This window comes from Trichomonascus vanleenenianus, assembly GCF_965637985.1.
Source record: "Trichomonascus vanleenenianus strain CLIB 3782 genome assembly, contig: TRVA0_029S, whole genome shotgun sequence".
In the NCBI taxonomy this organism is placed as follows: domain Eukaryota; kingdom Fungi; phylum Ascomycota; class Dipodascomycetes; order Dipodascales; family Trichomonascaceae; genus Blastobotrys; species Blastobotrys vanleenenianus.
The window spans coordinates 101,571-127,951 of NW_027481858.1; the positions used below are offsets into that span (position 1 = coordinate 101,571).

The following is a 26,381-nucleotide window of genomic DNA, read 5'->3' on the forward strand; positions in this document are numbered from 1 at the left end:
ACATGGAATAAATAATATTGATTAATAAATAAATTACATGGGCTTTTGAGCATTGGCAAGAGCCGCCGCGTCAACATTGCCATCGCCAAACCGCTCGTTGTACAATGGACAAGACTTGTTGGTCCGAATGTGGCCAATGGCACCACAGGTAGCGCACTTTCGAGTCGTACTCTTGCCTTTACCCACTCCCTTGCCAGATTGGCCAGGACTGGACTCAGAGCCTTTCATAGCCTTGCGAGCCATTCGCCGGTCCTTGTTTCGCTTCAGTCTTGCCAATTCATCCTGCAGGAACTTCTTTTGTCGCCTGTTCCTTTCCTCGTCGTTAGTCAGACTAATCTGGTCCGTCGCAAGCTGAGCGTCCTCGATCTTTTCTCGTCGCTTGACATAGGCACGGATAACATTCGGATCTTTAACAATCTCCGTCTTACGCCGCTTTGTACCGTTCTCATCAGTATAGAGCCGCGTAATCCGCAAGACCTTGTTACTCTGTTGCGCAAATGTACTCTTCTGTGAGAACAGAGACCCTTCGTCATCAACATTGGCACTCTCGGCACCAAATGCATTGTTATCTGCGTTTTCACGCTTACTCTCGGCCTCGTCCCAGCCTAGATCCTCCACATTAGTCACCTCTAGAGACCGCTTCTGGGTGTACCAGATTCGCGCAATCTCTTCGTCATAAGCCTTCTGCTGCATGGCAACATTATAGCTATGCCCACCGAACTTGGACTTATCAAGCTTGTCGTTTACAGACTCTCCCATAGCCTTGAAACCACCTTTCATCGACGTTCGCAGGAAACTGAACGCTTCACCACGCCCCGAGGGATCACCTTCACCGTGCAACTGGAGCATAGCCTTGCCCTGGGTAGCGTTGATAAAGTTTCGAGTGATATTCCACGGCGCTAGCTGCTCCTCAATGCTCATACCCTCCTCGTCCTCCTTATCGTCTTCGACAGACTTGCCGTAACCGGCATCCTCCAAGTGCTGCTGTCCGACCTGCATCGCCTCGAGCAGTGAAATATCTTCTGGAGCAATCATGGCTCGAATGGACTCTTCAGTCGGCAACGGCTCAGATGCCTTGACCTTCCAGTAGCCCTGATCTTCACCAGCACGCTGGTACTCCATAAACTCTTTGAGTCGCTGACGGTTCTGCATATCGTTCTGGTCAGGAAAATGTGCCGAAATGTCCTTTACCACCAGACGGTGCCGCTCATTCTGGTTGAGTACTCGATACACCACCATCTTAAGCCGATTCTTGCTAGCAGTGGTGACCTTTCGAGAATGAGGGCCTGGAATGGCCACTACAGGCAATGTCTGTCCTACGACAAACAAATGTGGGATCGTTCGCAAGAAGTATCGCTGTCCCTGCCCACCACCAGTCGTTCTAATTAGCAGGAAGTCCGTCTTGGGAGGCCCGTGCTTGAATATAGGCGCCCTAACCATGCGGTTATACAGCGTAGGGACGACATTGCCCGACTCTACGAATCCAAAGTTCCAAAAAGCACTCCGGTCCTGTACACTCAGGACGTGTGTCTCGCCTACCGGCAGCTTTGGACGCGTCGTATCGTCGTTGCTCTTTTTACGGTAGTAATTAATGAGTTTGCTGCCCATGCCAAAGTTCGAAAGCACCAGGGGGAACTCCTCAGAGTACTCGAGCATGAAGAACCCGGCCGAGTCGCCAAGCGTAAGGTCATTCGTCTTGTTCAACAGCTGAGTGATATGCTTTCCCTTATCCTTCTTCTTCTTACGCTGCTTGATCTTGGAGAACGAGATGGTAGTGTTGGGCTTGACGACAAACGACGGCCGATGGTGAGACCGCATCTGCGCTTTCGACAGTTTGACCTTGTAGTGCGGACTCTGAAGCCGCAATGCCACCATAGAATGGTCAATATTAAGGTTACCAATTGTCGCTCGTACTTTGGACTGGTAGTTCTCCTTAAGCATGTCATAAGCTCGGTCATTAGAAATGTTGTATCGTTGCATTAGCTGCCTCTCGGAAGTAGGCACCTTGGAGGTCCGCTTTCGAGCCATCTGCTGAACTCGACGCTGGTGAGTGTCGTCCACAAACAAAAGATACGGGTCGTTGAGATCCAGCTTAGCCTTCTTCTTGCTTGGTTTGAACGACCCTTCAAGAAATGCGTCCTCATCATCCGAATCGTATAGCTCTCCATCTCTAAACAGCGGCAAAGCCCGACGCTTCTTGCTGCTAATAAGCGCCTTGGAGGCCGCACCATCAATCATTTCAACATCGCTACCGCCCTCTGAGCTGCCGGAAAATAGTCCCGGGACCTCCCATTCGGTAGACGCCAGCACTAATTCCTTATCCAATTCAGATCTACGCTTCCTTAGCTCCTCATCTTCAGTCTTGTCGTTCAGTAGCTTGTTCAAAGAGGCCTCGGACACGCGGATTACATTCGTTTCACCACGAGGTCGCTCAATATTGCTCTTAAACGTGGATTTCTGGTCAAACTCAACCTCCAGCGAAACTCGAGAAGGCACACACTGTCGGGTAACCTTAGGGCGAGGCAGCTGCGTCTTCGAGGGCTTGGGCCCAAACAGCGAATTCATCTTCAACACCGCCCCCGGCTGGAAATCAGGATAGTAAGCCTTGAGCAGCTTTTCCTCGTTATTCTGCTCAATTCCTTCCATAACCTCCAATGTCCTGCTGACATCATTCTCAATATCAGCTCCAACCTGTACAAAGTCTGGATTTTCGAGAATCTCGTCTGCAACGGTCATTGTTCCGTCTACAATAGGATTCTTTTCCTTTTCTGCTTCAATTCGCTTCTCCCGGAAAGGCTCCAGACCAAGGTTCTTGGCCCAATCGTCTTCCTCTTCATGGTCGTACCCGGCATCCCCCATCATAATGGCGAGATCTTCGTCCACGATATGATCCGAGTCCGGGACGTGCGGGCCGTGCTCGTCTTCAGCTGCTTCGTGGTTGTGATCATGATGATGGTCTTCATCCATCATTTCGCCTAAACTGAAGAATCCGTCGTCTTCGGCTTCAGCTTTCTTCATCTTGCGCTCCTCCTCTTCTTCTTTCATCATCTCATCGTCGTCATCGGCGAGTTCGTCTTCGTCCTCAAAGTCAATGGCGTCTTCGGCGTGCTTCATCTTCCCGCCACCTCCCAGATCCGGGATGGACTGCATCCCGGTCTCATTCTGCTTCAGGAACTTGTAGAAGTCATCATCGCTTTCATCCGCCATCGTGCCTCAATGGCTCTCTCCTCGTCAACCGCGTCGTGCCTGTTGGGCGAGTGGCCTTTTAAATATGATTTTGCTCTCCCTGCGCGCGCGAGAGTCATTTTCTGGTGGCGCCGCATGCGGCTCGCCACTATTCTCTGCGTTCCCTGCCATACAATTCATTTTAATAATGTGGACAATTAAATAAGTGCTAAAGCAGATATAAGTGCTATAAATGGTCATACTTGTTCTTTCGGGTGGTATATGCCTGCCGGCGTAGCGCTGTTGTCTCTTAGAGGTAGATAGTGCCGTTGAAGCCTGAATACTAGCGTCGATACTCACCTACAGTATTGAGGTTAATTGAAATTGAATAAACAGTTAGATAGTGTAATTGTAATAGAGTAAGCATAAAAAGGCCCACATTAGTTTATAAGGCTGGAATGGCCTATACTAAGCATGTCGTTCTCATTCAATAGATCTGTTCATATTGCGGTAGACACCCGTCTATCACTATAGTAGTACAAATAGGTTAGAAATATATATAGTTAGAGCACACACACCCACAGCCAGAAACACAAATGTTCTCATTAAATTCCCACCATTCACCTGCACAATCGGCATGCAAAATATGCTCACAGTCCTGACACTGTACAAACCTCGTCTTGACCATGAGATGACAATAATGGCATATTTGCGAATAGCTTCCCGCGGGCATGTCTTCTGTAGTCCCATAAAGAACCTCTCCATCCAGCTTCGGAGTATAATATGACCGGTACTGGATCTGTGCTGAATTCAGATCGGTCCTGTCAAGAATAGCCAATGCCGATGCCGGCGACTTGGCGGTAGAATGGGAACTTGAAAGACAGTTGAACTTGAGCACCTCCAAACTGGCCACTGAAAGTCCCCACGAATAAAGGATATTCGCATACTGAGTACGGTATGCCTCGTATTTAAGCTTCTTTTCAGGGCTCAGCAGCAACTGGTGGTGCCTATAACTCCCGCGCCCCTCAACATCTTCGTACGGAGTAAGCATCTCTTCGTCGAATATCTCAATGTTAATCTTAGGAAACATAGAAAACCCAAACTCCGTGCCTAGCTCGCTTCCAAATCCACTGATCGTGCTGAGACGCTTGCCCGGCGGACCAAACAATTCAGTCAACTCCTCCTCCGTATGATGAGGATGCTGATGGTGATGTGCTGACTTGAGACTGCTGCTTGAGTTAATGCGCCGCCTAAGAAACTTGGTGGTAGTAGAAGGGGGCTTGGAATTGGAATTGTAGTTACGCGAAAAGAGGTTAACCACTGCCTTCTTAGCGCTGATAAACTTTTCTGGAGAAAGCGATATGATACTCGCGTCATCTTTGGAAGAAGATACGGGAGAGCTTTCGTCAATAGCATTTACGCTTGATGCCTTATGGGGGATATCCCACGGAGCAGTTTGGCCCCTCGTGTTGGCAAAGAACGAATTCCCTGTCGAGGCGGCTGATGCCGCCGCTATTACTGCTGGAGTAGCAACCGCCGCAGATGTTGGATCACTGGCGGGGTTGGGTGTATTGTTAGAAAGCAATCCGAAGTAGTTCGCTGAGCTTCCCCGCGACGCAACGCCTCCTAATGCTGATGAAAGTGATTGTGAGGTGCCATCAATATCAAAGCTGCCGTCGCTACCAGCGGCAGACAAAAGCATAATCGGTTTTGAAACAGCCTGATACGATGCCTTGTTTTGCATCGTGCAGCCAGAGAGAACACAAGACATATTAGCTAGCATCTGGGTGTCCTTCACGCGCTCAAAATAATCAAAAAGCTGGTCTATCAGCCATGATTTGCCGAATGGGTGATCTCCCCAGGCAAAGCTGCCATCCTTCAGCGGCATGAGATTCGAGTTTCCCCTAAAGATTTGCAAGCGCTCCGGCGGAGGTAATTGGTAGTCGGCTGAAATAACAAACTCAATCAATCGCCAGCAATCTGCCACATCAAAGTAGCCAAACTTCTCTGCCACCACGGCATTGTGTCTAGCAAGTGCTTGAGGGGTGTCTCCGAGAATGCGATATTCCAAGGCAAGATCGCGCCGAGCAGGGATAAGGTGTCTAAAATCGTATATCTTGACAATGTTGCGTTCCCTCTGGTCGCCTTTGACGGTTCCACCATGTGAGCGGTCTGTATTTGACATAGTTTCACTTCCCGGTCGCGCAAAAGGCCCTATCCTCAGACTTGCCCTATACCGGCTTGTAGTAGTCGGCCACTGGTTAGTGAGCCCAGAAGCCCCGTCTAAGAACTCCTCAGGATCGCTTTCCTCATAGCTGTCTTCAGACCCTGAGCTGTCGCTTGATCCTGTTGTAAGCTTCAATGCGCCCCCTCCGATGCTCAGCTTTTGTCTATCGAGAAATCCTGATCCAGAGAGATTCTTACGCTTTTCCTTATGCGTGAAGAAACACACAAGCTCACCGCTCTTGGACCACACCGCTCCACATCCTTTCGGGACAGGAGTACTGTCAAACGAAGGTTTCGCTGGCGCCGCGTGGTCGGACAGATTGCGAGGAATCTTCGTACGAGCCAAGTCGTCCTCGTCGCTCGAAGAGGAGGAGTACGCAAATTCATTGCTCGTTTGGGTGAGGTCTTCGGTACTGTCAGCAGGCACAACTGAATCCTTGCGTACCATGAGGTCTCTGAAATCGTCCTCCTCCTCTATGGACACCTTGTCACCAAGCAAGTACCGTAGGCATAATTCCAAAGAGTACCTCCCGCGTTCTGAGAGCTTCGTAGATATGTTCTTCAGCTCATCGGATATCTTCACGACAGTCTCTGGAGCAATTTTGCTACCTTCTTCAATGTGGTACTGCGGGGCCGCCCATGGATAATCGTTAGGGAACTTAATTTCGACTCGCAGGAATATCAGATCGTTATCGCTACTTCCCCAGGGCCCATTAAGCGAGACAACACATTCACCAGTAGATACAGATATTTTCTCGAATCGCACTCTTGGGAACTTGTGACCAACAATACTAACCTCCTCCCCAAGGTTCCCTGGGGTAGCTTCACTCTGATCGCCTGCAATCTCATCACCCAGGTTGTTATCAAACGGAGCTGCAAATGCAGACCTTCCCATTCTCACACCAGATATCCATCTCAGATGGCTATTCTGCCCCCGCTGGTATCTATAACCGCCAGGGGTTGCTGCCCCTGTCATATATGTAGCTTTGTTGAAAGACCCAGGTAGTGAGCTTCGCCCGTCTGGAGACACCCCGTACACAAAGCCCTGGGGTCTTCTTCTCCGCACAAACCCATTACTTCCAACAGGGCTGAATGGCTCATCTCTGAATGTTCGATACGGCGTGCCTTTTCTCGTTATCCGTTGTGTAAGTGACTGGCCACTTTTATAGTGAAACTCCTCCAGTACATCCTGCGAGACTGGCCACAGCCTCAAGTCATGGTCCTTCGACCAAGTCACTAGCTGGAACTCTCTGTCTTCAACGTCTGTATTGCCCCCACGAGTACGCCAAACAAACTCCTTAATAGGCTCGGAATGACCTCGGAATTCGTAAGATGAGTGCTTTTTCACAGTTCCCTTCAATCCCGCCGTCTCCTGCATAAAAACAGTATTATTGCCACCTCTAAGCGGCATGATAACGCACCCTACTCCAAACGGAGTGTGCCTAGCGCGCCATATAGGGAACGCAGTCTCAATGGTATATTCGGGCACTTTATCGTCTTCTTCATAACTCCACAGCTTTACCGTTCTGTCGTTGGAACAGGTCAGGATCTTCGTTTCGTCCTCACGGCTGAAGTCTAAACCGTTGACTTTGCCACGATGGCCCTCAAGCACGTGAAGGGGAATTGAGCCTTTCCGGTCATCCCAGATGTATACTTTCCGGTCATGGGCTGACGCCAAAACATGGGGGTTCCGTCTATTCCATTTCAATTGAGTTGCTCCTGCCGTCCAGTCGGCAAAACTCTGCACCGGGCGCTTCCCCTGACGCAAGTCCCACACATGGACAAAGCTGTCCACGGAACAGGTTCCAATGATTTCGGGCTCGAACCCGTGGAAATTGATATCTGTGATGGCTCGCTGATGCGCATGGAGCACATATTCCACAGCATGGCTCGATGGAAGTGCCAAGTTCCACACCAGCGCTTTCTGGTTAGACGTCGAAACTACCCAGGACGGCTTGGCGGCGTGCGGCGACCACTGGACGTCGGCGACCTCCCACGTTGTGGCATGGTGGAGCCATCGCGGGGGCGAAAAAGGGTCGTCTAAGTCGATGACAAACAATCCCGATCTCCTACGCCTATAGTTAGTACCCTGAACCTTCAAATCATTCCGACTTACGACGCGAGAGCCACATCCCGCCCCGAAGGGCTAATCGTCATAGCCCCGACTCCTTCATCGACTCTTAGCGATAGGGAGTTCCCGAATGTGATCGAGTTGTAGGCCGTGAGTTCCTGCTCCTCTCCGATCATAGTCGTCTCCCCCCACACGCTCGTAGTCGCTTCACGTTGTTTGGGACTATGGTTGGTGATCCCAAATCTCGGAGGTTGGTTCTTTGGAGGCGATTGCTATCCAATGTGAATAGGAGATTAATATTTCAGTTGTGAATAGTTTATACATCAATAGTATAATCATGTACATCAATTCTTCAATTTTTAAGCAGGTTAGATTGTTTCATCCGTGCGGCTTGTGCGGCTTGTGCGGCTGAAGCTACCGGCCCGTTATCTTTCGCCACATTAGTATGGAAATTCTCTTACGCAAAGGGACAGCTCGTTCACATTGATATCTGTGGTTACAAACAGGCTAAATGGGAATTACGCATTTTTGTACTCGCTGTTGCCGCCACGACACTTACCAGGTTCAACATGATTGTCAGGTGAATCTCGTGGACGGTATTGTCCGAGGCCATGCAAAACGTACAAGCAATTGCAAATGACATTGATAGTTTGCTACAGCTTTTCATATTATATATAGCATGACCATTCCAAGCCTACGCTCCTCAATGATTTATTATCATCAGATGCCCCCGCCATAATCGTCATTCCAAAATCAGTTAATACGAGCTGGAAATAAATGCAATTTATGAAGGCTGGAAACAGGAGAATTCCATTTTGCTCTTCTCATAAGTGTCGCGAATGACATTAATGACATGAGCTTTGGGGCCTTCTTTAGTCTTCCACGCCGAGCTCTGTGAGCTCTTTTTTAGCGTACCATAGATAAGCTCGACGTTCTTTCTAACCTCAACGTTCATGTAATGGCTCATGACAGCAACCAAAAACTCAATATCGGCCACTGCCTGGAGCATGCCCCCTTCCTCGAACCGCTCAATTTCACGCAGGCTAGTCAACATAGTCTTTGTAACATGCTCGAAGAGCACCACCAGAACTCGGTCGACAAGCCGCGGAGATACTTCGCTAACTTTGGCATGAACGATTACCAGCATAAGAAGGCACTCTTGAACATATGGGCTGATTGTCGTAGGATGGATCTTACTCTGCCAGTTGGTGTTTGATTCATGGACGCCCGACCGGATGATATCCGCCAGGTTGATGCGCTTCCGTTTTGTGTAGAGTTCAAACAGCTCCCCGTCCATGCTATCCATCTTTTCATCCAACGCCCGCTTGACGTCTCGGTATGGCGTGCCAAACGAGTTTTCAATATACCGGTAGAGGAACGGCAGCACAGACTCGCGGACCTCACTAAGGTTACTTAGCAACAGCAACACTTTTGAGTCGTTATTCATGTCGCTAGGAGTCAACTCATCAGTCTGGTTAGCAGTCTTATCGAGGTATGACATTCGTTTTGTATCGCCGAGCGTGGACAAGAGCTTTATGAGACTCTCCAGAATGTTGAAGCACGAGTCACGGAAATTGTTCAAAATACCATTCAGCAGTCTAGTTGACGGCTGTGCAACAAGCAGTTGAGAACCTTGTTCGCCATCCGAAGAAGCGAAGTAGACAATGTTTCGGATTCCCGAAAGAACTGCGAGCTGGTACAGTTTGAAGTACTGCGGTATATACGTGCAGCTTTTATTATGCTGCGACACGGTCCAGTCTTCGAGCATTGCAAACTTCTTACAGTCGCTCTCCCACGTTGATCTGACCGCCTTAAGGCACTGTTCCCGTACTTTAGTAAGAACATTGCGCAGGTCTTCCGTCGCACGGGTTGTGACATTTGCCTGAGAAAGTACGCTGAACGAACGAGAAAGAGTAACAAGTGCATGGGACAAGTACTTAACTGCGCTGAAAGCGTTAGAGTAGGGTGGCAAGAACAAAAAGTCCTCCACGTTCGTGGACAGATGATTATTATTCCCATTCGGGCTAGGAGATCCCGAAGTTCTTGCGCCGAAGAACTCGAGGATATTGGTTCGGAAGAGCTCAACCATTTGTCTGCCTGAATCCCTGATTTCGTTAATTTCGCTTTCCGATAACACTAGATGCACCCTGGACTCCTCCTGGTACCCTGTCGGCAGATTTCGCTGTCTAGATCCGTTCAAAAATTCTCCAGCTTGTGCCCAGAACATACATGCTTTCTCGACAGATGCACTGATGTCGTCAATAAACCTCTTAACTGTCAGCCACATTTCGACGACATCAGGAGAGTCGCTGAGAGTAGACTCGTCCGAGCTGTCATGTAGCTTTGCCTTCAAGGGCAGAGTGAATGAAGCATTAGCTGACGGAGGTAGAGCTAGCAGATTCATTTTCATTAATTTTGTCCTCAGCTTGAGCTTGGAAAACTTGTCCTCGGCCAATTGTATGTAATTGCTCGACTGAGTCGAAATCCACTCTACAATGGGGTTATCCTCGACTCCCAGCTCCAGCAACTTGGAAATAATAGCCATATAGTTAGACTCCACATCAGATTTGGCCAGCAGCTTCCATTGTTCCTGTTTATAGTCGTCCACAATGCTCTCAACCTCTCTCCATATACGGTCAGTAACCTTCTTGTTCTGGATCTCGTTCTCCGGCATCTCCGGATAAATCTCCTCGTCCGACTTCATGTCCCTGCCGCGCCTGTAGTCTCGAATGAGACTATCGTGGTCCTGGTTCTTTATATGCTTCAGAATTGTGCTCGGCAAGTTGAACAGGTACCGATTGTTCTTAATCAGCTCCAATGCAGACTTGAGCCGCGTCTCACGAGTCTGGTCCTCAAGAATAGGCTTCATAACAACACTGAGCTTGGAATTGGCTTCATCTATGGAGCCCAGCACCTGTTGCATGCCCCACTGCTTCTCGGGAGTAAACCCGGTGCCCTTGATCTCCTCCAAAACGGAGTCCAACAGGGACTTGGACTTGACGAACCGGTCGTAGTCCCGCTCGACCAAAAATCTCAACGTCTCGGAGCGCTCCGCAATCGAAGCCTCCAGGTATCCTAGTGTATTGACCAGGTCATTGTACCCAGCATCACGATGCACGTCGCGCAGAAACACCTTTGGATTGAACTTGCTGGACGAAATGAGGTACTGGCCCCTTACGGCTGGATCCTCGACATCAATTCCACGAGCCTCGAGCACTGAGACCACGGAATTCGTCGACCCTAGCGGATCCGCCTCGTCCTGCACTGCGGTTTCCCCTGAGCTGCTGCTGGTGCCGACGAGCTGCCGGAGCACGGCGTACTTGGAGAGCTCACCATTCTGGTTCAGGTTCAGCTCTTCAAATTCTTTGGGCTCCACCCAGTGCGTTGCGAATTCATCGCTGATATTATAGTGCTGCAACACCTGTTCTTTATCCATGTCTAATCATTCGGTATTACCCTTGGGTGTGTCGTGGTGTGTCGCATATCATGGGGATATTAATATTGGTGTTATTAATGATATTTATTTCACCCTATTTTATTTGAAGTCAGCTAACTGGCTACCTACCAGTAACTAGCGCTAGAACGGGTAATTAATGCAATTGGTAATCGGTTAGCTTTGAATTTTTAATGCGTTTATGAATAGACCCCGGTGGCTAAGATGTTTTTTTGTTTTAGTGGGTTCAAGGCCTGTACATTTTCTATACACTACCCGTGGTACTGTACCGATATTTCATGAAGCCATTATTTATCAACAAGTGTTTGAATGTTCCTTTACCTAGGAGATAGACGGTAAAATCTCTATGAGAGATGTTAGCAAAGGTTTTCCTACCTGTGTGTATTTGACTGTGCGCAATCAATTACAATACGTCAAGAAGGTTTTCCCTCATGCTATCAGCGGCCTACCGCTGAGGAAATCGACCCCGTCGACCTTTACTGGATATTGTATTAGAAACCGATTAGTCCTCCTTCGCCCTAATCCAAATTATTATTATTACCTAGGAGAAGTAGAAGTAGGCTTATTTAAATTCAGAGAGAACAGAATCTTTCAGATGAAGACAATGTGCTAGAATGAAGGACAAATGGGGTGAGTTCTTATTGGACTATTGTTTTCTTCATAACATTAGAGAAATATAACAGAATACCCGGTGACATCATTATACCGAAACTTGGATTGCAATTGATAACATGAGCAATTGAAATGTGCGTTAGATAACTGAATCAATTGGAAAGACGGGTAAGTTACTTCTTGATTAAGCAAGTCTTATTCTAGCTGATTTAAAAAATGAGGCCTATCGAAATCAATCACGTCCCTTACGCCAATACCAACTTTTCAACTCGTTCAAGCCTGCAAAATGTTACACAATTCACCTATTTACAGTACACTGAGAAATCAAGATGGAAAAATAACATTGTCTCGCTTTTTTGGTTATTCGCAATTCACCGAAAATTCCAAAACGGAAATAACATATTGAAATAAATAAATACAATACAAATAACGGGTTAACGACGTGGCCCCCTCCTTGGACCGCCTCTGCCTCTAATAGTATTCTGCGCCCTCGTCTTTGCAAGAGTAGCCGGACGGAACATTGGCGCGTGCCGGAGCATATCTGGCACAATAAATAGACGAACATGCGACCCCCTAACATACACCTGCTCTAAATGAGAGACTTGACCGTCCCTATTGGTCACCGTGACATCCTTCATCTGCACATTCATGTTATCCTCCGCCTCGAGGAGCTTGCCCCGGTACGTCTGGCCCGAAGTGAGCTCGATAGTCACAATATGCCCCTAGAAACAAACCAATTAGCACACGACCAATCTTTTCCAACCACAGTACATACTTGTGACTCGTTCAGAAGCTTGATAGGGATACTTATAGAGCCCATTATGCCAGTTATCGTCTATATCGAAGTGGATCGAAGTGAAAAATGGCGTTTCGATTTTGAAATGTGGTGTGGCGCGCGGCGTTGGGACATTATCCCCCCGTTAACCACCGTGATAAGAGCAGCGACGACACCCAAGAGTGGCCAAGGGGTGTGACGACTGGCGGATTTGGCGGGGGAAAACGATGGATGTATTTGAAGTCGTGCAGGTCCAGCTGATGTTCAATGTGGACAATAGCATTGGACTTGTTGTGGCCAATAATATCCTGTGCCTGGCTCTGCGTACGGGCAGAATAATTCGCATCGATCTAGAACATCCCGAAACTGTGGACGACATTGACCTGCCCAAGAAGCAGTCCGAGACCGGCACTATAGAAGGGGTCTTCTTTGACCCTACAGGCACTCATCTGGTTATTACGACATCGCTGGGAGACAATTACGTGCTCAACAGTTCGAGCACAAAGCCGAAGCTCCTGACAAGGATCAAGAACACTGTTATTACCGCCATTGCATGGAGTCCCAGCGCGCCAAACAGAATTACTGGCGAGATTCTCATTGGCACGAAGGACGGACAGGTCATTGAGACTGTCATTGAGCCGTCAAACGAGTACTTTAAGAAGGAAGAGCGCTATGTCAAGACTGTATGGTCAAATTCTAGCGGCCGCAGCATTTCTGGAGTTCACGCCTACGAGTCGCGAGAGCCAAATACTAGACATGTAATTGTCACTAGCGCGGGCGAAATCTGGCACTGGAAGGGCAAAATTCTTGCCAAGGCTGAGCGGGACGCCATTCCCGTGTACCAGAGGCTGTTTGACAAGGTGACTCCAGAGAGGGAGTCGTTCGACCCCAATGAAGTAGATTCGTTTGCCTTGTCTCCATATTCCTTCCCGAGAAGGCCGCCGTCGACGTTTGGTTGGCTTACTGGAGTTGGTGTCGTGCATAGCTCGCTCAAGAGTGATAATAGCGAGTTCCTCAAAGATGCAAACTTACTGCTTTATGACCAGGTAGAAATGGGCAAAGGCGGAGACCGTGTCAGAAGTTTGCTGCTGACCGAATACTACCTTCTTTTTCTGCAAAAGAATACGATCATCGGCATTAATCGGCTGAACAACCAGAAAGTGTTTGAGCACACAGTCCCTGTAGAACAGGGCGAGGAGTTGCTTGGACTATGTAGCGACCATAGTGTCGGTACGTTCTGGGCGTACTCCGAGCGCAATATCTACGAGATCAAGGCGACTGAAGGCGAGTCTAAGGGAATTTGGAAGACAATGCTGGAATGTGGACGCTATGAAGAAGCACTAGATCTTGCCGATGACGCCACAGCAAAGGATGCAGTGCGACAGGCATACGGAGACGAGCTGCTTGCTCATAAAGAGTATGAACGGGCGGCGTTCATGCTGGGATTGACTTCCAAGCCTCTCGAATCGTGTAGTCTCGTGTTTTTGGACGCGAAACAGTATGACGCTTTGTTACTATACTTGAAAACTAAGCTCAAATCAGTGGGGCGAGGGAGCGGGAATAAAATGCAGCGCATTATGCTCTCTGCTTGGATTGCAGAGCTTTTTATGGAGAAGATGAACTCATTAGAAGATAAACAGGCAGTAGGAGTGCCCAATGGAGGTGTACCGGATTCAAGCGCAGCAGCAGGCGAAGAGGACGAAGAAGAAGAGAATGAACTGTTAACGGTAAAAACAGCGTTCAGGCAGTTTATTAAGGATAACAAAGCCAGTCTCGACAAGGATACCCTCTATGAGATAATGTCGACTCATAACCGGCGTGACGAGCTGCTCTATTACGCAGACGCCGTCGACGACGGCTCGTTTGTACTCAGCTACTGGACGCGAACTGAAAACTGGGCCGAGGCGCTCAAAGTGTTGCTTACGAAGAATTCCCCTGAACTGACGTACCGCTACGCCACTGTCCTCCTGATGAATTCTCCTGAAGCAACAGTGGACGCCTGGATGCGAATTTCCGACCTTGACCCGGCTAAGCTCGTCCCTGCTCTCCTCAATTATGTTTCAAGCTACAAGGCGGGCGAGCAGGCTATCCGGTACCTCAAGTTCGCCATTGACACATTGGGCTCTATGGATACCGTCATACATAACGCGCTGATTCTTATCTACGCCTCGAGTACCATTGATGAACAACCACTGCTCAAGTTCCTGCAACAGACGGAGAAGTCCGCGCCTGGTTTCGACTTTGACTTTGCACTGCGGGTGTGCACACAATTTAACCGTATCAAATGCTCCGTCTCTATTTATACCTCGATGGGTCTATATGAAGATGCTGTGAAGCTTGCCCTGCGCAAGAACGATATTGATCTCGCAGCCCGTGTGGCTGATACCGCAATTAATGACGAGGGGCTGCGCAAGTCGCTGTGGCTCGAAATTGCCAAGAAGGTTATTTCGAGCCGGGACGGGTTTGAAAAGGCCATTGAGTTGCTCGATCGATCCGAATTGCTTAAGATTGAGGACCTTTTGCCGTTTGTTCCTGACTTTACCACTCTTAACAGTGAGTTCAAGAATCGTGTCACCGAGTCAATGGAAGGTTACAACGCCGAGATAAGTCAGCTCAATCGAGAAATGGAGGAAACTGTTCAGACCGTGGAGAACATACGGGGCGAGATTACCAAGTATAAGCGTAACTATGCTCTGGTTGAGCCTGGAGAAGGCTGTGGCATTTGTGAATTCCCGCTCATTACTCGGAGGTTCTATGTGTTCCCATGCCAGCACGCGTTCCACTCTGACTGTCTTGTTACGTACATAAAGACGCATGGCGATTATGAGTCGCGTCGGGTCCTTAATGAAGCGACGAATACATCGGGGTTCAAGGATCTGCCAGAAAACATTGACCAGCTAATCAGCAAGTCTTGTGTGCTCTGCAATGACACGCGAATTGACTCAGTTGATGAGGATTTGGTCTCCCGCATTGACGATTTTGCACTTTAATATACGTTCTTCACCTATCAATTGATATGATATGCTCTTTTTATTTGCACCTTCTACATGTAACGTATCAGTGACAGATTTACATTATACCAGTAGAATGGTAGAGATTCTAAAATGGCGGAGATAATAAAAGATAGTACCGGTATTATGCAATGTATTAAAATAACTTATATACTGCGTTATGTACGTATTCTATTCCTTTTTAACCGCAGTATCAATAACTTAATGCCAACCTATTTGCAACAGTTAGCGCCTCCAAGACTCCTGCTTTAGTCTCATAATCTCACATCGATGGCAGGAAAGCGTACCATCCTCACGGAGTACAAACTCGTTAGTGTTGAATGGAACACTGCAGATCTCACAGCAGAAGCATGGAGAGCACCAGATGCGGCCCAAAGCTTCAATAGCCTGGGCACAGTCAGAATCGCATCTCCAGCATTTAATAGTCTCAGTTTTCCCCTGGCAAGACCCACATCGCACTTCGTTCCCGTTGATATAGTACTCATCGACTTCACGGAACGGAGTGCTGCATTCATGGCAGAAAAAGTGTCCTTTATGCCAGTGCTTCCCTAGGGCTACAATCCCCTCGCCTTCAACAGGACTCCCGCAGTGCCCGCACTTTGGAGAGTAAATCTGGTGATAGTCAAGGTGGCAGAATGCCTCCCCGTCTTGGAAGTAAAACTGGGCAAGCTCCAAAGACTCGCGGCAAACGCTACACACAAAGCAACCAGCATGGATTGTACCATAGTCCGTTCGCACAATTCTCTGGTTTGTTCTCAGCAGGTCCCTGCACACAATACATTGCGGTCTTCGGACTTTTTCTACTCGTTTCGGCGGGGCAATGATGTGAGGCTCAAAAGCAGGATTGCTATCGTGTCCAACGCGTGGAGTAGTTGGAAGGCTCTGTGACGGAGTAGGTGGAAGGACCCGATGGCGGGGAGGGGCTGGGGGCATGCTCATGTCCAGAGCGGGAGCGCAGCTGGCTACACGATGGGGCGGCTGCGGTAGCTGAGAGGACGGTCTTCTACCACCAAAGTTACGGGGGTGGTGATTCAGTGAGGAGTATCGATTTTCGTGCGGAGGGGCAGTAGGCAGGGGGGCATGCGGCCTTCGCACCCTTGGGACGTTGAACGGCGTGTCCAGGACAGGTTCCGGCGTAGGGGCTCTATCAGAGGCGGACGAAGTATTTGAAGAGGTCGATTGAGGGGGCGAGATGTACTGCTCACTGTCGTGGAATGCGCCCTTGAGATCGTAGCTATAGAGTGTGGAAAGGGGTCGATTAGGGAGAGACCTTGCAGAAGAGGGCCTATCAATAGGCGTATGAGATCGTCTAATCATTATCCCAGTTCAATGGATTTTTAATAAGTTATCCAATTTAATGGGAATTCTTTTTAAAATTGGATATATCGTGTAAAACTTTTGAGAATATTAGCTAGGTGAAGGTGAAGAAGTATAAATTAGAAGCAGTATTTTATTATTTGCAGAACATGGCGCAGGTCGCTACAGCAAAATTTATCGCCGCCAATGCACCAAAGAAGCACTATGCTCAAAATAGGGCCATTTGTACAATTATGCAGGAAACCTCGTTGGGGAACCAAAAAAGAGTTTCCAGAAGCCGAACGCGTCGGGGACGCGTTATTGTATTTCCTGTTTTGTAGAAATGTAAACAACGCGCGCATTTTTCAGGGGTAAGGTTATCCACCGCTCAACATGCCACACCACAGAACCGCCATTTACGATTGACAATACGTGTAAAAAAGAGATTTATATTGAGTAGTAAAAGGAGGTGACCCCTTATTTGCTCGTAAAAGTTTCGATCGCTTGCCGATTTCGGCACAGTCCGAGTAATTGAACATGGGTGTATCTTAGCTGGTTTCATCTGCAATAGCTCTGCTGCAGTTTCCTCAAACGGTTTTTTCATATACGCTGCAAGCAACCCCCCCTGAATTGAATGATGCGTAGCTACATACAACATTATCGTTCGATTTTGAAATTTGCACCATATCTTTTCTTATAAACTGAGGTAAAGGTCACCCATTAATTAAAACCACCCAACAATTACCGTAAATGCTAAAACAACTTTGTGTTAAAGAAAAATTAGAAACATAATATCTATCAACTATGATATTTCTGGTGACATTGGACCAATACGCCTCCTTCATAACGTTTAACGACGGTCCAAAAGGGGGAGGTTGGAAACGGCCCCCTTGAAGAGGCGGCGGACCCTAAAAAAAGCCTCAAATATTTGATGATGTTGCGTGCGCGTCAATTGGGAGGAATCCAGGGCAAACGAACGAAGGAGGCTCCTGCCATAACAACGCCAGCTATCGATTAGTTTGAGGCGACACATACGTCTTACTCGTAAGCCCGGCTTAGATGTTGTGATATGAGCCAAATATTCGACATCAAGATTCGAGGGCCTCCGAACGAGGACATTGTGCAAGGGTATCCGGGAATTGGCGCGTCCTGGCCGAGACTCGAAGGCACAATTGAGATTCGGTCAAAGGATGGAGGGGTCGTGCCGGTAACTCTGGTCAACCTGGCCCTATACCGCACCGACGTGATCCATACACCGTCGAATAAGCCTGCCAACATCGCGGCCCCGAAAAAAGACCAATCGTTTCTTATTGGAGACTCTGTGAAGCTGTTCCAGGTCCCTGCGGGAAAGCCTTACGAGGAAGTCCTGGGAATGGACCTGCCTTTTGTGCTTCCTCTGCCGACTAACAGGCCTATTCCGGCAAGCATATGCCTGGGGAAGAGCATCGTAGAGACGGCATACCAACTGTTTGTGTCAATTGTGTATGGAAAGCAGCAGTTGGTATATCACACAGGCTACCCGGTCCGAATCAAGCGGTACGACACGTTGTCAACATTTGGCGCATTCAAAGTGCCCATTGTAAACTCAATTACCTCGGCCGACCATCTAGTTGGCTGTGACTACTCAATTCCCATTACCTCTTACGGTCCGGGCGACCGAGTGACTGCATTTGTAAAGATCTTCCCGAATCCGGACTGGCTGTCTCGAGCCAAGAAGGTCAAGCTGCAGCGGGTTACTATGCAGATCGTAGAGTGTACTACTTTCAATCATGAGGGTGATGAGCCGATTGAGCGGCGTAGGAGGCTGTGTAAGACAGCTAACCAGCTTGACATGAAGCTCCCAGAGGAAGGGCACCAGTGTGAGCTCTCAATTGACTTCCCTGTGATTGATCTTCGTGACAAGGACGGGCTGGTGCATAAGGAACGCCAGGACATCCCAATTGTGTCGCGGAATGGGTTTACTACGGCGTCTGCGCTGTACAAAATCAATTACTTTCTCATTTTGAAAGCGCGGTTCAACCATGTCTGCAAGGACATTGAGATTGAGCACCCCATTACGGTGACTCCGTTTGACCACGCAATGTGCATGTCGTTTATGAAGAGCATATCCGAGGCGGTCGCATATGCCAATAGATGCGATAGAACGCGAGTGCCTCCGCCACGGTTGTATCGGCCTAATGATAACCTGGGAAGGTTTGAGTGCATGTTAGGCAAAGGCGGAGTGCTTGTGAGATAACTATTTATTTGTTTGTAACTGTATGTACCTGGTATGTACTAATATTTATTTGCATTGGTTATTTGAGGGAGTTACGTAGGTAAAGTCATAGCGTTCAAGTTTATCTTGACGTAACTACCTAGGTAGTTGGAAGCCATAGGTTCTAGCTTACCTCGTGCCTCTTTACTTCATAATACCAGAGCTACACGTTCTCCTTTAATTCTGACCCAATCATGGCGGAGTAAATTTTTCAGCAGCACTGCCGGTATAATGAGATCAGTTCGTGCCACTAACTCAGTTAGGTGCGATGAAATTTCCAAACGAAAATTCTCCTGAATGTGCTTGAGTACGTAGCTGAGCCGGGACCCTTCTATGAAGACTCTTGGCTGTGGCGGATTCGTCTAGTTAGCCAACAATTTGATGAGTTGGCCTGAAGGCTCATATGGAGAGAGCTATCCATGGATGATTCTCCAAACTTCTATCGCTTGATGTCGCAATTACGTTAGAATGAGGAGTTGAGCCCGGAATCAGCTAAGAAAAGTATTCGTCAGCAAAGGAGATGATCCATGCAGAAATGAACTTCGAATATGGCCCTTGCAGGCCGCCTATCAGCACCTTGTTTAGCAGTCCACGTTGCAGTGAAAACCTTTAGACAGTTCGTTTGAAAATAGTGCACAACGCGTGGTCAGCTAATTTTTTTCCCGAAAAAAGTACCCTGCAGTACGAAAGCTATTTGAGCACGCATCTCAAAACGACGACCATGTGAAATCTGTCAAGTATGGGCCGGATTTCGCGGACTTTAAAGGTAGCCAAGTCGCCCAGTTTCTACCCTTGTTCCAATTAATTGCAAGCAGTAGTCACTTGCAGGCCATTGAGTTATATACTAGCGCAATGCCGATATTGCAACTACTCAAGATGTTTGTCAACCACAAGATCTCAACCATCGCACTAACCCGTAAAGATGTGCACTGAGGCCTAGTATCTCTACAAATGCTCCCTGCATAAACATTGAATTAATTGATTCAATGTTTTAGCTGTTGTAAGAGAAAATAAATGGAAGTCAATTGCTGAAGGCTAATCAGAGGGTAGAACTTTCAATCTTGACGAATAGGCAACTTGCTATAATGAGGGACTATATCTATTTACATGAAGCACAGTCATTTGAAATACATTGTTCTCATAGACGAGACAAAAGAAGCTGCTTGGAGGCGGTCTAAGTCGAGCGATCGTAAAACGCTAAAAGCTCTAAGCTTGATTTTATGCCAATATACCAACCAAACTAAGATCTATCCGTATCAATTACTTATTTTATACCTCACTAGGTTCGCATATGAAATTTCCAATTATCATTACACCTGTAATATTAAAATCCATAACATGACATTAATTAACCGCAAATAGTTCACCAAACATTAAAATTCGGGGCCCACCAATAGAGATAACATATAACCCTATCTATTGAACATTTGGAAGTTCAAACAGTAGACCCGTAAAATGAGTGTTCCAGCTATTCGCATTCCAGCTGCGGCGATACCCAAGGCCAGTGTCATTTTCCTTCATGGTCTTGGCGATTCAGGGCACGGTTGGAGTTTCCTTGCCGAACAGGCTCGACGACGGCCCTCTCTAAACCACGTCAACTTCATCTTCCCTCACGCCCCAGCTCAGCCAGTTACTTTGGTAAGTAATTGACATTTTTTATGGCTATTGTACAAGACGCTGACAAACGCTTTTTAGAACTTTGGCATGAAGATGCCATCCTGGCATGACATCACCGATCTCGATAGCCTCAGGATTGAAGACGAGGCCGGGGTGTTGCGTAGTGTTGGCACAGCAGAGGGACTCATCGCTAAAGAAGCCGAGGACGGCATCCCAAGCAACAAGGTTATACTTGGTGGGTTCAGCCAGGGTGCGGCTATTTCTCTCTCGACCTCTGTTATTACTGACAAGCCGCTTGCAGGCGTAATTGCCCTCTCCGGGTACCTCCCTCTGCATGAAAAGCTGCAATCGCTAAAGAAGGATGTAAACAAGGATACTCCAATTTTCATGGGCCACGGTACTGCTGATGACGTAGTCAAGTTCCCCTACGGGCAAAGGTCTCGAGACTTCTTGAAGAAGGAACTGGGCCGGTCCGATGTCCAGTGGCATGAGTACCCTGGCCTCACTCACTCGGCTGATCTCGAGGAGATTGAGCAAGTACTTGATTTTATCGAATCGGCGCTCAAATAAATATATTTTAGAATACAAGATATATACAATCTTAGAATACTTCTGTCGAGACTAAGAAAAGCCTCCAAAAGCGAGGCCAAAGGTGTCTTGTGAGATCAAGTCATGCAATTAGGGAGGTTTACCCACGAAGGTTGAATAAATATGGCCCTTCAAAGGCCCCAGGACACTTGAGATTTCCGGGAATTTTCCACCAGACCCATGCCAGGGTCATTCTAGGTGGCTTAGTCTTAACTGCTTCAAAGCACTGAAGACCAAAAGAGATCAATCCTCGTCGTATTCATAACTTTTAGTTGAGGATCGATTGTTGCGACCAGACAGGCACCGCTCAATATGCGCAGCAAATCGCGAGCCCGCGACTTTTCGCTTACAATTGGAGCACTCGAAATACTGCACCTGAGTGTTCTTCTCTTTGCCATATATATCCCTTCCAGGCAACTTGGAATAAATTATTCGTCCGTGAACTTCCACCCTTGCTGCGGATCCATTTGGAGTGCCATTTGCTCGCGACTTGGGGGTGCTCGCCGCACTTGAAGCGGTCGACTGCGGAGTGCCCGGTGTCGGCGTCCTGGCAATGAATTCCTTACCGTACTTCCTCCGGATGACTTTCTCCTTCTGGATCGCCTTCAGAGTCGCCTCGTGCGTCAGAGGCTTTAGCAGATCCTTGAAAATCATCACACTGAGAGACCCCAGTGTGTTATTCTCCGTATTTTCCCCGGCCATTTCCCTTGCTTTAACGGTTCGTCCTATGTCTTCTCTTGGCCAGATCGAAGTGACGAGGGGGCCCATTTCATGTTCGTGCACGGCTGTGCTTGTTGAATTATTCTTCAGCCGTACGGTTACGCTTTTACGTCCCCGCGCTCGCGCAGGCGCCTCAGTTTTTTCGTCAGATGCGGCTCGTGGGGCTCATCAACCGACTCAAGCGAGCACGATCGAGCTACTCGGTCTACTAAGGTACGCAATAGCTTTTTTTTCCCCTTACTGCGTATTCTTAACCCTTACTCTTTGTTTCGTATTTTTAAAATAGTGGTACTATAAGTGTTGCTTAGGTTCTGTCAAATGGTACAGAATACCGTATTGTTAAGGTTAACTGGATCACTTGTATTATAGGGGACAGATCAACTGATTAATGTGGTATAGCAGAAATAGTAAAACCTGCTTAAGATTCTCAATCGATTATATATAAGTTTCTCTATATAATGGTTCAGTCGCGATAGAACTTGGTGCTTGTAATCAGTACCATACTAACGAAGTTAAGATGGTACGGCTGAAGAAGACCTAACAAAACCTTTTATGCGTAAACGAATATCAACCAGCTGGATAACCAAAGATGGAAGAAGAGGAGATCGATGAGCAGCAGGACTGGCGATTTATAAGCGAAAAGTTAGTTATTCCACCCATTAAAAAAAGGAATATTGTGTAGCTGACTGATTTTTAGTAATACGCTGCCAAAGCGTGGAGAAAAAGACTTTGAGCCTGATGGAACGGGGGTGCAAAGTTCAACGTTGAAAGATTCTCGAAATGCTATGTACGAAGCATTGAGCCAAGAGAGAAAGCATGCATCGTAAGTGTTGTTTTTGAACATATTTTGGGATATTTGACTAATTGTGTATATAGCAAAAATCATATTCGAGCAACTTGGTTCTCGGACCTCAAGAAAGCCCGAGTAGATATTGCACGGGGGCCTCATTTCACAACTATTGGCAAAGCAGATTCTTCTGGAGTCATCTGGCTCTGTCCTGAAGAAGTTATCTATCTTGTAGAGCGGGGCAGCATGGAGCTGTGGTACCCAAATGGCGTATCTATGCCTTTGCAGGCTGTTTATGCTTCAGTTGCTGAAACCGAGTCTGATCTCGATCAGCTACACGTTTACTCGTATCTCAAGAAAATAGGGTACATCGTTATGAGAGCAAATGAGGAGGAAGAGAGTCGCCAGCCGATATACCAAGCATACACGCCAAGCATAGTGGAAATGGGCCTATCAACGGCGAAGGCATTCCTGCGATCATTCAAATCTAAAGACATTTTGGCGGATCGCAAGTGCTACCGCAGCTATATGCAAATCTATAAGGACCTCGAGATCATACCTTATCACAAACCTCCGCACAACACCCTAGATCCAGTCGTTTCCCCCAAGAGCCAAGTCGAACCGTTCACGATAACCTACAATGTGTGGAAGCCCTCAACTCAATTCAGAAAAGCTAACCCAGGTGAGCCGCATTATAAAGTCTGCGTGGTGTCGGCCAGACACGACAGAATGCCGACCCTTGACCAGATTTCACGGTTGTTTGATTCGGTGCCGGTAAACGAAGACACAGCGAATCGAAACCAGTACCAGAGACTAAAAGAAGGATGGCGAAGCGTGCTAATTGCTGTCGTTGACTGTGGGATTACTTCTTTCTTTAGAGTCAACGATGTTAGTTTTGGGGAAGAGAAGATGTACCTTCCTCAACCGCCTAACCAGTACAGAAGACCCCCGAAAAAGCGACAGGGAAAATAATATATATAACTAATGATAGACTATGAGAGAGTTGTCATATATAGTACATTTATCTCCATTGATTGTTGTTGTTATTGTTCTTGTTGTTGTTGCCAGAAGGAGGCTGATAGCTGTACTGCGGCTTATATGGTACGCCTTGGGGAGGGCCATAGAGCGATGGTTCGTAAACCGAAGGCTGCGAATATGGCCCTCCTTGAGGAGCTTGAGAAGACTGAGGTGCCTGAGGTGCTTGATATCCTTGATATGCTTCTGAAGACTGAGGTGCCTGAGTCGTGTGTTGTGATGGCTGTTGCTGGAAGGAGTATCCAGTCGGCTTAGAAGGCACTGGTGGAGGATTGGCCCACCCCGGTGGGAATTGCTGCTGCTGATACTGCTGTGGAGGGGGAGATTGATACTGCTGTGGAGGAGGAGACTGATAGTGCTGTGGAGGAGGAGACTGATACTGTTGTGGAGGGGGAGACTGATAAGGCTGTTGCTGATGCTGTGGTTGCGGAGGCAACGGAGGTTGCTGGTATTGGTACTGAGAAGATTGCGCTGGTGGAGGAGATGGGGTGGAAATAGATAGATCGTACAGTTGCTGGCGCAGTGCTTCCTGCGAGTTGTTTGGAATCTCCTGCAGCAGTTTGTTCCGTTCTTCCTGGCGGTTTCGCACCAGCTCATTAGCGTTATTCAGAATCCTAGTAGCAGTGGCATCCAAGTCGGCGTAGAACTTTTTACCAACAGAGATACCATCCTGAGATTCCTTCCAAGCCTCATATGCTCCCCTAAGGCTCTCAATCAGAGAGTTCCGCTGGGCCACATGGTTTTCTCGGCTCGACGTTTTCTGCTTGACAGTGTTGTTGGACAGAACCTTCTTCCACGTAGCAGTCAGCGTCTTGAGCATCTGGTTCTGGTGGTGGATCGTCGCATCGATGCGCGTCTGGTACGGATGGAACTTTTCTAGTTCAGTCTTGAAAAGCTGTTCCTCGATATTGGGCACTTTGCCATTGAGAATGAGCAGAGAAGAAATGTCGTCTTTGTGAACCTTGTCCTTGAATTCCATGAAAATCGTTTTTCGCTCTTTAGAGATCTTATTGAGCTTGGAAAGCAGCTCTTCGCTCTCCTCGATCCATTCCTTTACGCTCTCGTCTTCAAACGTGTCCAAATCAAGCAAGTTCATCTGTTGGTTGGCTGCCTGTTGCGGCTGAGCCATCTGCCTGAACTTGGCTGTTAACTGGCTGTTATCTGGCCCACGAGCAAGTACATCAATATCGCTCTGGTGCCGGGATACCATGGCCTTGATCTTCTCGTCGGAACTAGCGCCAGTCGCGAGGCTCGACTTGACCCGCTGGATATCAGTAGATATTCCAGATGTAAGGGAGAGGGAGGAGACCTGGTCAAGCCTGGACCCAAACCGCTGCTTTTTCTCGTTGTAATCTTTCTCTTCTTGCTGCAGCTTGTGCTCGGCGTCCTTGAGTTTAGAGTACACAGAGGCACGACACGACTCCAGTGCTTGCATAGACTGGTCACTCTTGCTCAGAACTTCACTGGCCCATCCGTTTACTATGCCTGGGACGCTTTCATCGAGCGCTTGCTGTTTCCCACTGGAGTTACCCTTGACCAAAGAGAGAGCAGCAGGCAGGTCGAGGAACTCTAGTGCCGACGAAAACTCCTCATCAGCCACTTCTACCTTCTCTCCTTCCTTTCTCAGAAGGTTTGCCTTCTCTTCCGAGTACATGCTGCTCTTTTCGTGCACCGACAGCGGGATAAGGTTCTCAAAAATATCCCGGCCAATGATCTGGGACATGTCTCCTTTCTGGTACAGCTGGTTAAGGGGTGTTGGCTTGGCTGCCTCGAGGCCCGTAATCTCAGCCAGAGTCGCAGCTGGCGGAACATGGTCGTGGTAGATGAAATCGTTATCCTTCTCCAGCGCGGCAAGCTTGATCTTGACACTTTCGGCTCTAGACTTGACAAGATTGGTAAAATCGATGTAAATTGGTGGAATTTGCGACGATCTAACCAGGTCCTGGAGAGCCGAACTCGCATTGATCAAGTAGGCAATTGCTTCACCATGCTTCCCCGAGGCGTCTAGGTGGTCCGAGTGGTACTCGGATGCTACGGCTACGAAATACTTGGCTTTGCAAAGCGCATACTGGTACCAGTGCCTCTCGCCCCACGATTTGTCGTTGAACTCGGCCTGAAGGCTGTCTCCAGCCGACTTGTAGAAATTGGCGGCTCCTTTAGCGATCTTTGCCATCATTGACGGCTTGCCGCTACCCTGGACCAATTTTTCCAAAAAAACCTCCTGAGCCTGGGCCAGCATGAGTTTGGAAAGCGACTTTACCGTGTCCTGGGACAGGTCTACGCTAGGAGCATGCAAGAAGTTCTCCATAATGTAGTGGTAAATACCAGCAGCATCCTGGAACCGATTATACCCAATCCTTATGTCGTCGGTATCTACGGCAATCTTGGAATTCACTGTGGCAAGATTGAACAGCAAACTGGCCTTTTCAAAGGCCAAGGAGTACTGCGTTGAGCTTTCGTGACTGAACGAATCCTGCCACGTAAACGACATGCGACACCCTCCTTCGCCCACAGGGACCCGCAGGTCCAGTAGTTCCAATTGGCCGTAGTAGCGGTATATCAAGTCACGCCCAATGCCGTCCATTCCAGCTCCCCGGACGTCCTGCCTCAGTCGGTTAAGGGCGGCAATCTCCTCGGAAAAGTGGTCTCCAGGACCATAAACGCTAGCGATATAGTTCTGGAGCGGTCGTGTCCAGTCGCTCTCGATCATCCCTTTCATATGGGGGACTATCATCGGGGAAACCATCTTTCACTTCGTCGTTAACGGGGT

The 26,381-nt window shown here is 48.1% G+C and overlaps 11 protein-coding genes across 11 annotated transcripts; 4 read left to right on the forward strand and 7 right to left on the reverse strand.

Annotated features, from left to right (window-relative positions):
- Positions 1 to 33: 33 nt before the first annotated feature.
- TAF1 (histone acetyltransferase) lies at positions 34 to 3,207 on the reverse strand (the record flags this gene model as incomplete). The annotated part of the gene is made up of 1 exon (XM_076685819.1): positions 34 to 3,207. One exon carries the CDS (start codon positions 3,205 to 3,207, stop codon positions 34 to 36), a length of 3,174 nt encoding a protein of 1,057 aa, XP_076539954.1.
- A 505-nt stretch (positions 3,208 to 3,712) lies between these two features.
- On the reverse strand, positions 3,713 to 7,638 carry MTC5 (Mtc5p; the record flags this gene model as incomplete). Its single annotated transcript, XM_076685820.1, has 2 exons — positions 3,713 to 7,460; positions 7,508 to 7,638. 2 exons carry the CDS (start codon positions 7,636 to 7,638, stop codon positions 3,713 to 3,715), a joined length of 3,879 nt encoding a protein of 1,292 aa, XP_076539955.1.
- A 608-nt stretch (positions 7,639 to 8,246) lies between these two features.
- On the reverse strand, positions 8,247 to 10,898 carry SEC5 (exocyst subunit SEC5; the record flags this gene model as incomplete). Its single annotated transcript, XM_076685821.1, has 1 exon — positions 8,247 to 10,898. One exon carries the CDS (start codon positions 10,896 to 10,898, stop codon positions 8,247 to 8,249), a length of 2,652 nt encoding a protein of 883 aa, XP_076539956.1.
- A 1,064-nt stretch (positions 10,899 to 11,962) lies between these two features.
- On the reverse strand, positions 11,963 to 12,348 carry SMD3 (mRNA splicing protein SMD3; the record flags this gene model as incomplete). The annotated part of the gene is made up of 2 exons (XM_076685822.1): positions 11,963 to 12,250; positions 12,304 to 12,348. The coding sequence occupies 2 exons, from the start codon at positions 12,346 to 12,348 to the stop codon at positions 11,963 to 11,965; spliced, it is 333 nt and encodes a 110-aa protein (XP_076539957.1).
- Positions 12,349 to 12,563: 215 nt separating this feature from the next.
- On the forward strand, positions 12,564 to 15,293 carry PEP3 (tethering complex subunit PEP3; the record flags this gene model as incomplete). The annotated part of the gene is made up of 1 exon (XM_076685823.1): positions 12,564 to 15,293. One exon carries the CDS (start codon positions 12,564 to 12,566, stop codon positions 15,291 to 15,293), a length of 2,730 nt encoding a protein of 909 aa, XP_076539958.1.
- A 246-nt stretch (positions 15,294 to 15,539) lies between these two features.
- On the reverse strand, positions 15,540 to 16,631 carry TRVA0_029S01112 (uncharacterized protein; the record flags this gene model as incomplete). The annotated part of the gene is made up of 1 exon (XM_076685824.1): positions 15,540 to 16,631. One exon carries the CDS (start codon positions 16,629 to 16,631, stop codon positions 15,540 to 15,542), a length of 1,092 nt encoding a protein of 363 aa, XP_076539959.1.
- A 1,048-nt stretch (positions 16,632 to 17,679) lies between these two features.
- RGL1 (Rgl1p) lies at positions 17,680 to 18,846 on the forward strand (the record flags this gene model as incomplete). Its single annotated transcript, XM_076685825.1, has 1 exon — positions 17,680 to 18,846. The coding sequence occupies one exon, from the start codon at positions 17,680 to 17,682 to the stop codon at positions 18,844 to 18,846; it is 1,167 nt and encodes a 388-aa protein (XP_076539960.1).
- Positions 18,847 to 20,319: 1,473 nt separating this feature from the next.
- TML25 (palmitoyl-(protein) hydrolase) lies at positions 20,320 to 21,051 on the forward strand (the record flags this gene model as incomplete). The annotated part of the gene is made up of 2 exons (XM_076685826.1): positions 20,320 to 20,502; positions 20,560 to 21,051. The coding sequence occupies 2 exons, from the start codon at positions 20,320 to 20,322 to the stop codon at positions 21,049 to 21,051; spliced, it is 675 nt and encodes a 224-aa protein (XP_076539961.1).
- Positions 21,052 to 21,312: 261 nt separating this feature from the next.
- On the reverse strand, positions 21,313 to 21,771 carry SGF11 (SAGA histone acetyltransferase complex subunit SGF11; the record flags this gene model as incomplete). The annotated part of the gene is made up of 1 exon (XM_076685827.1): positions 21,313 to 21,771. One exon carries the CDS (start codon positions 21,769 to 21,771, stop codon positions 21,313 to 21,315), a length of 459 nt encoding a protein of 152 aa, XP_076539962.1.
- A 607-nt stretch (positions 21,772 to 22,378) lies between these two features.
- SEN54 (tRNA splicing endonuclease subunit SEN54) lies at positions 22,379 to 23,548 on the forward strand (the record flags this gene model as incomplete). Its single annotated transcript, XM_076685828.1, has 3 exons — positions 22,379 to 22,431; positions 22,487 to 22,612; positions 22,666 to 23,548. 3 exons carry the CDS (start codon positions 22,379 to 22,381, stop codon positions 23,546 to 23,548), a joined length of 1,062 nt encoding a protein of 353 aa, XP_076539963.1.
- A 49-nt stretch (positions 23,549 to 23,597) lies between these two features.
- BRO1 (Bro1p) lies at positions 23,598 to 26,321 on the reverse strand (the record flags this gene model as incomplete). Its single annotated transcript, XM_076685829.1, has 1 exon — positions 23,598 to 26,321. The coding sequence occupies one exon, from the start codon at positions 26,319 to 26,321 to the stop codon at positions 23,598 to 23,600; it is 2,724 nt and encodes a 907-aa protein (XP_076539964.1).
- Between the last annotated feature and the right edge of the window lie 60 nt (positions 26,322 to 26,381).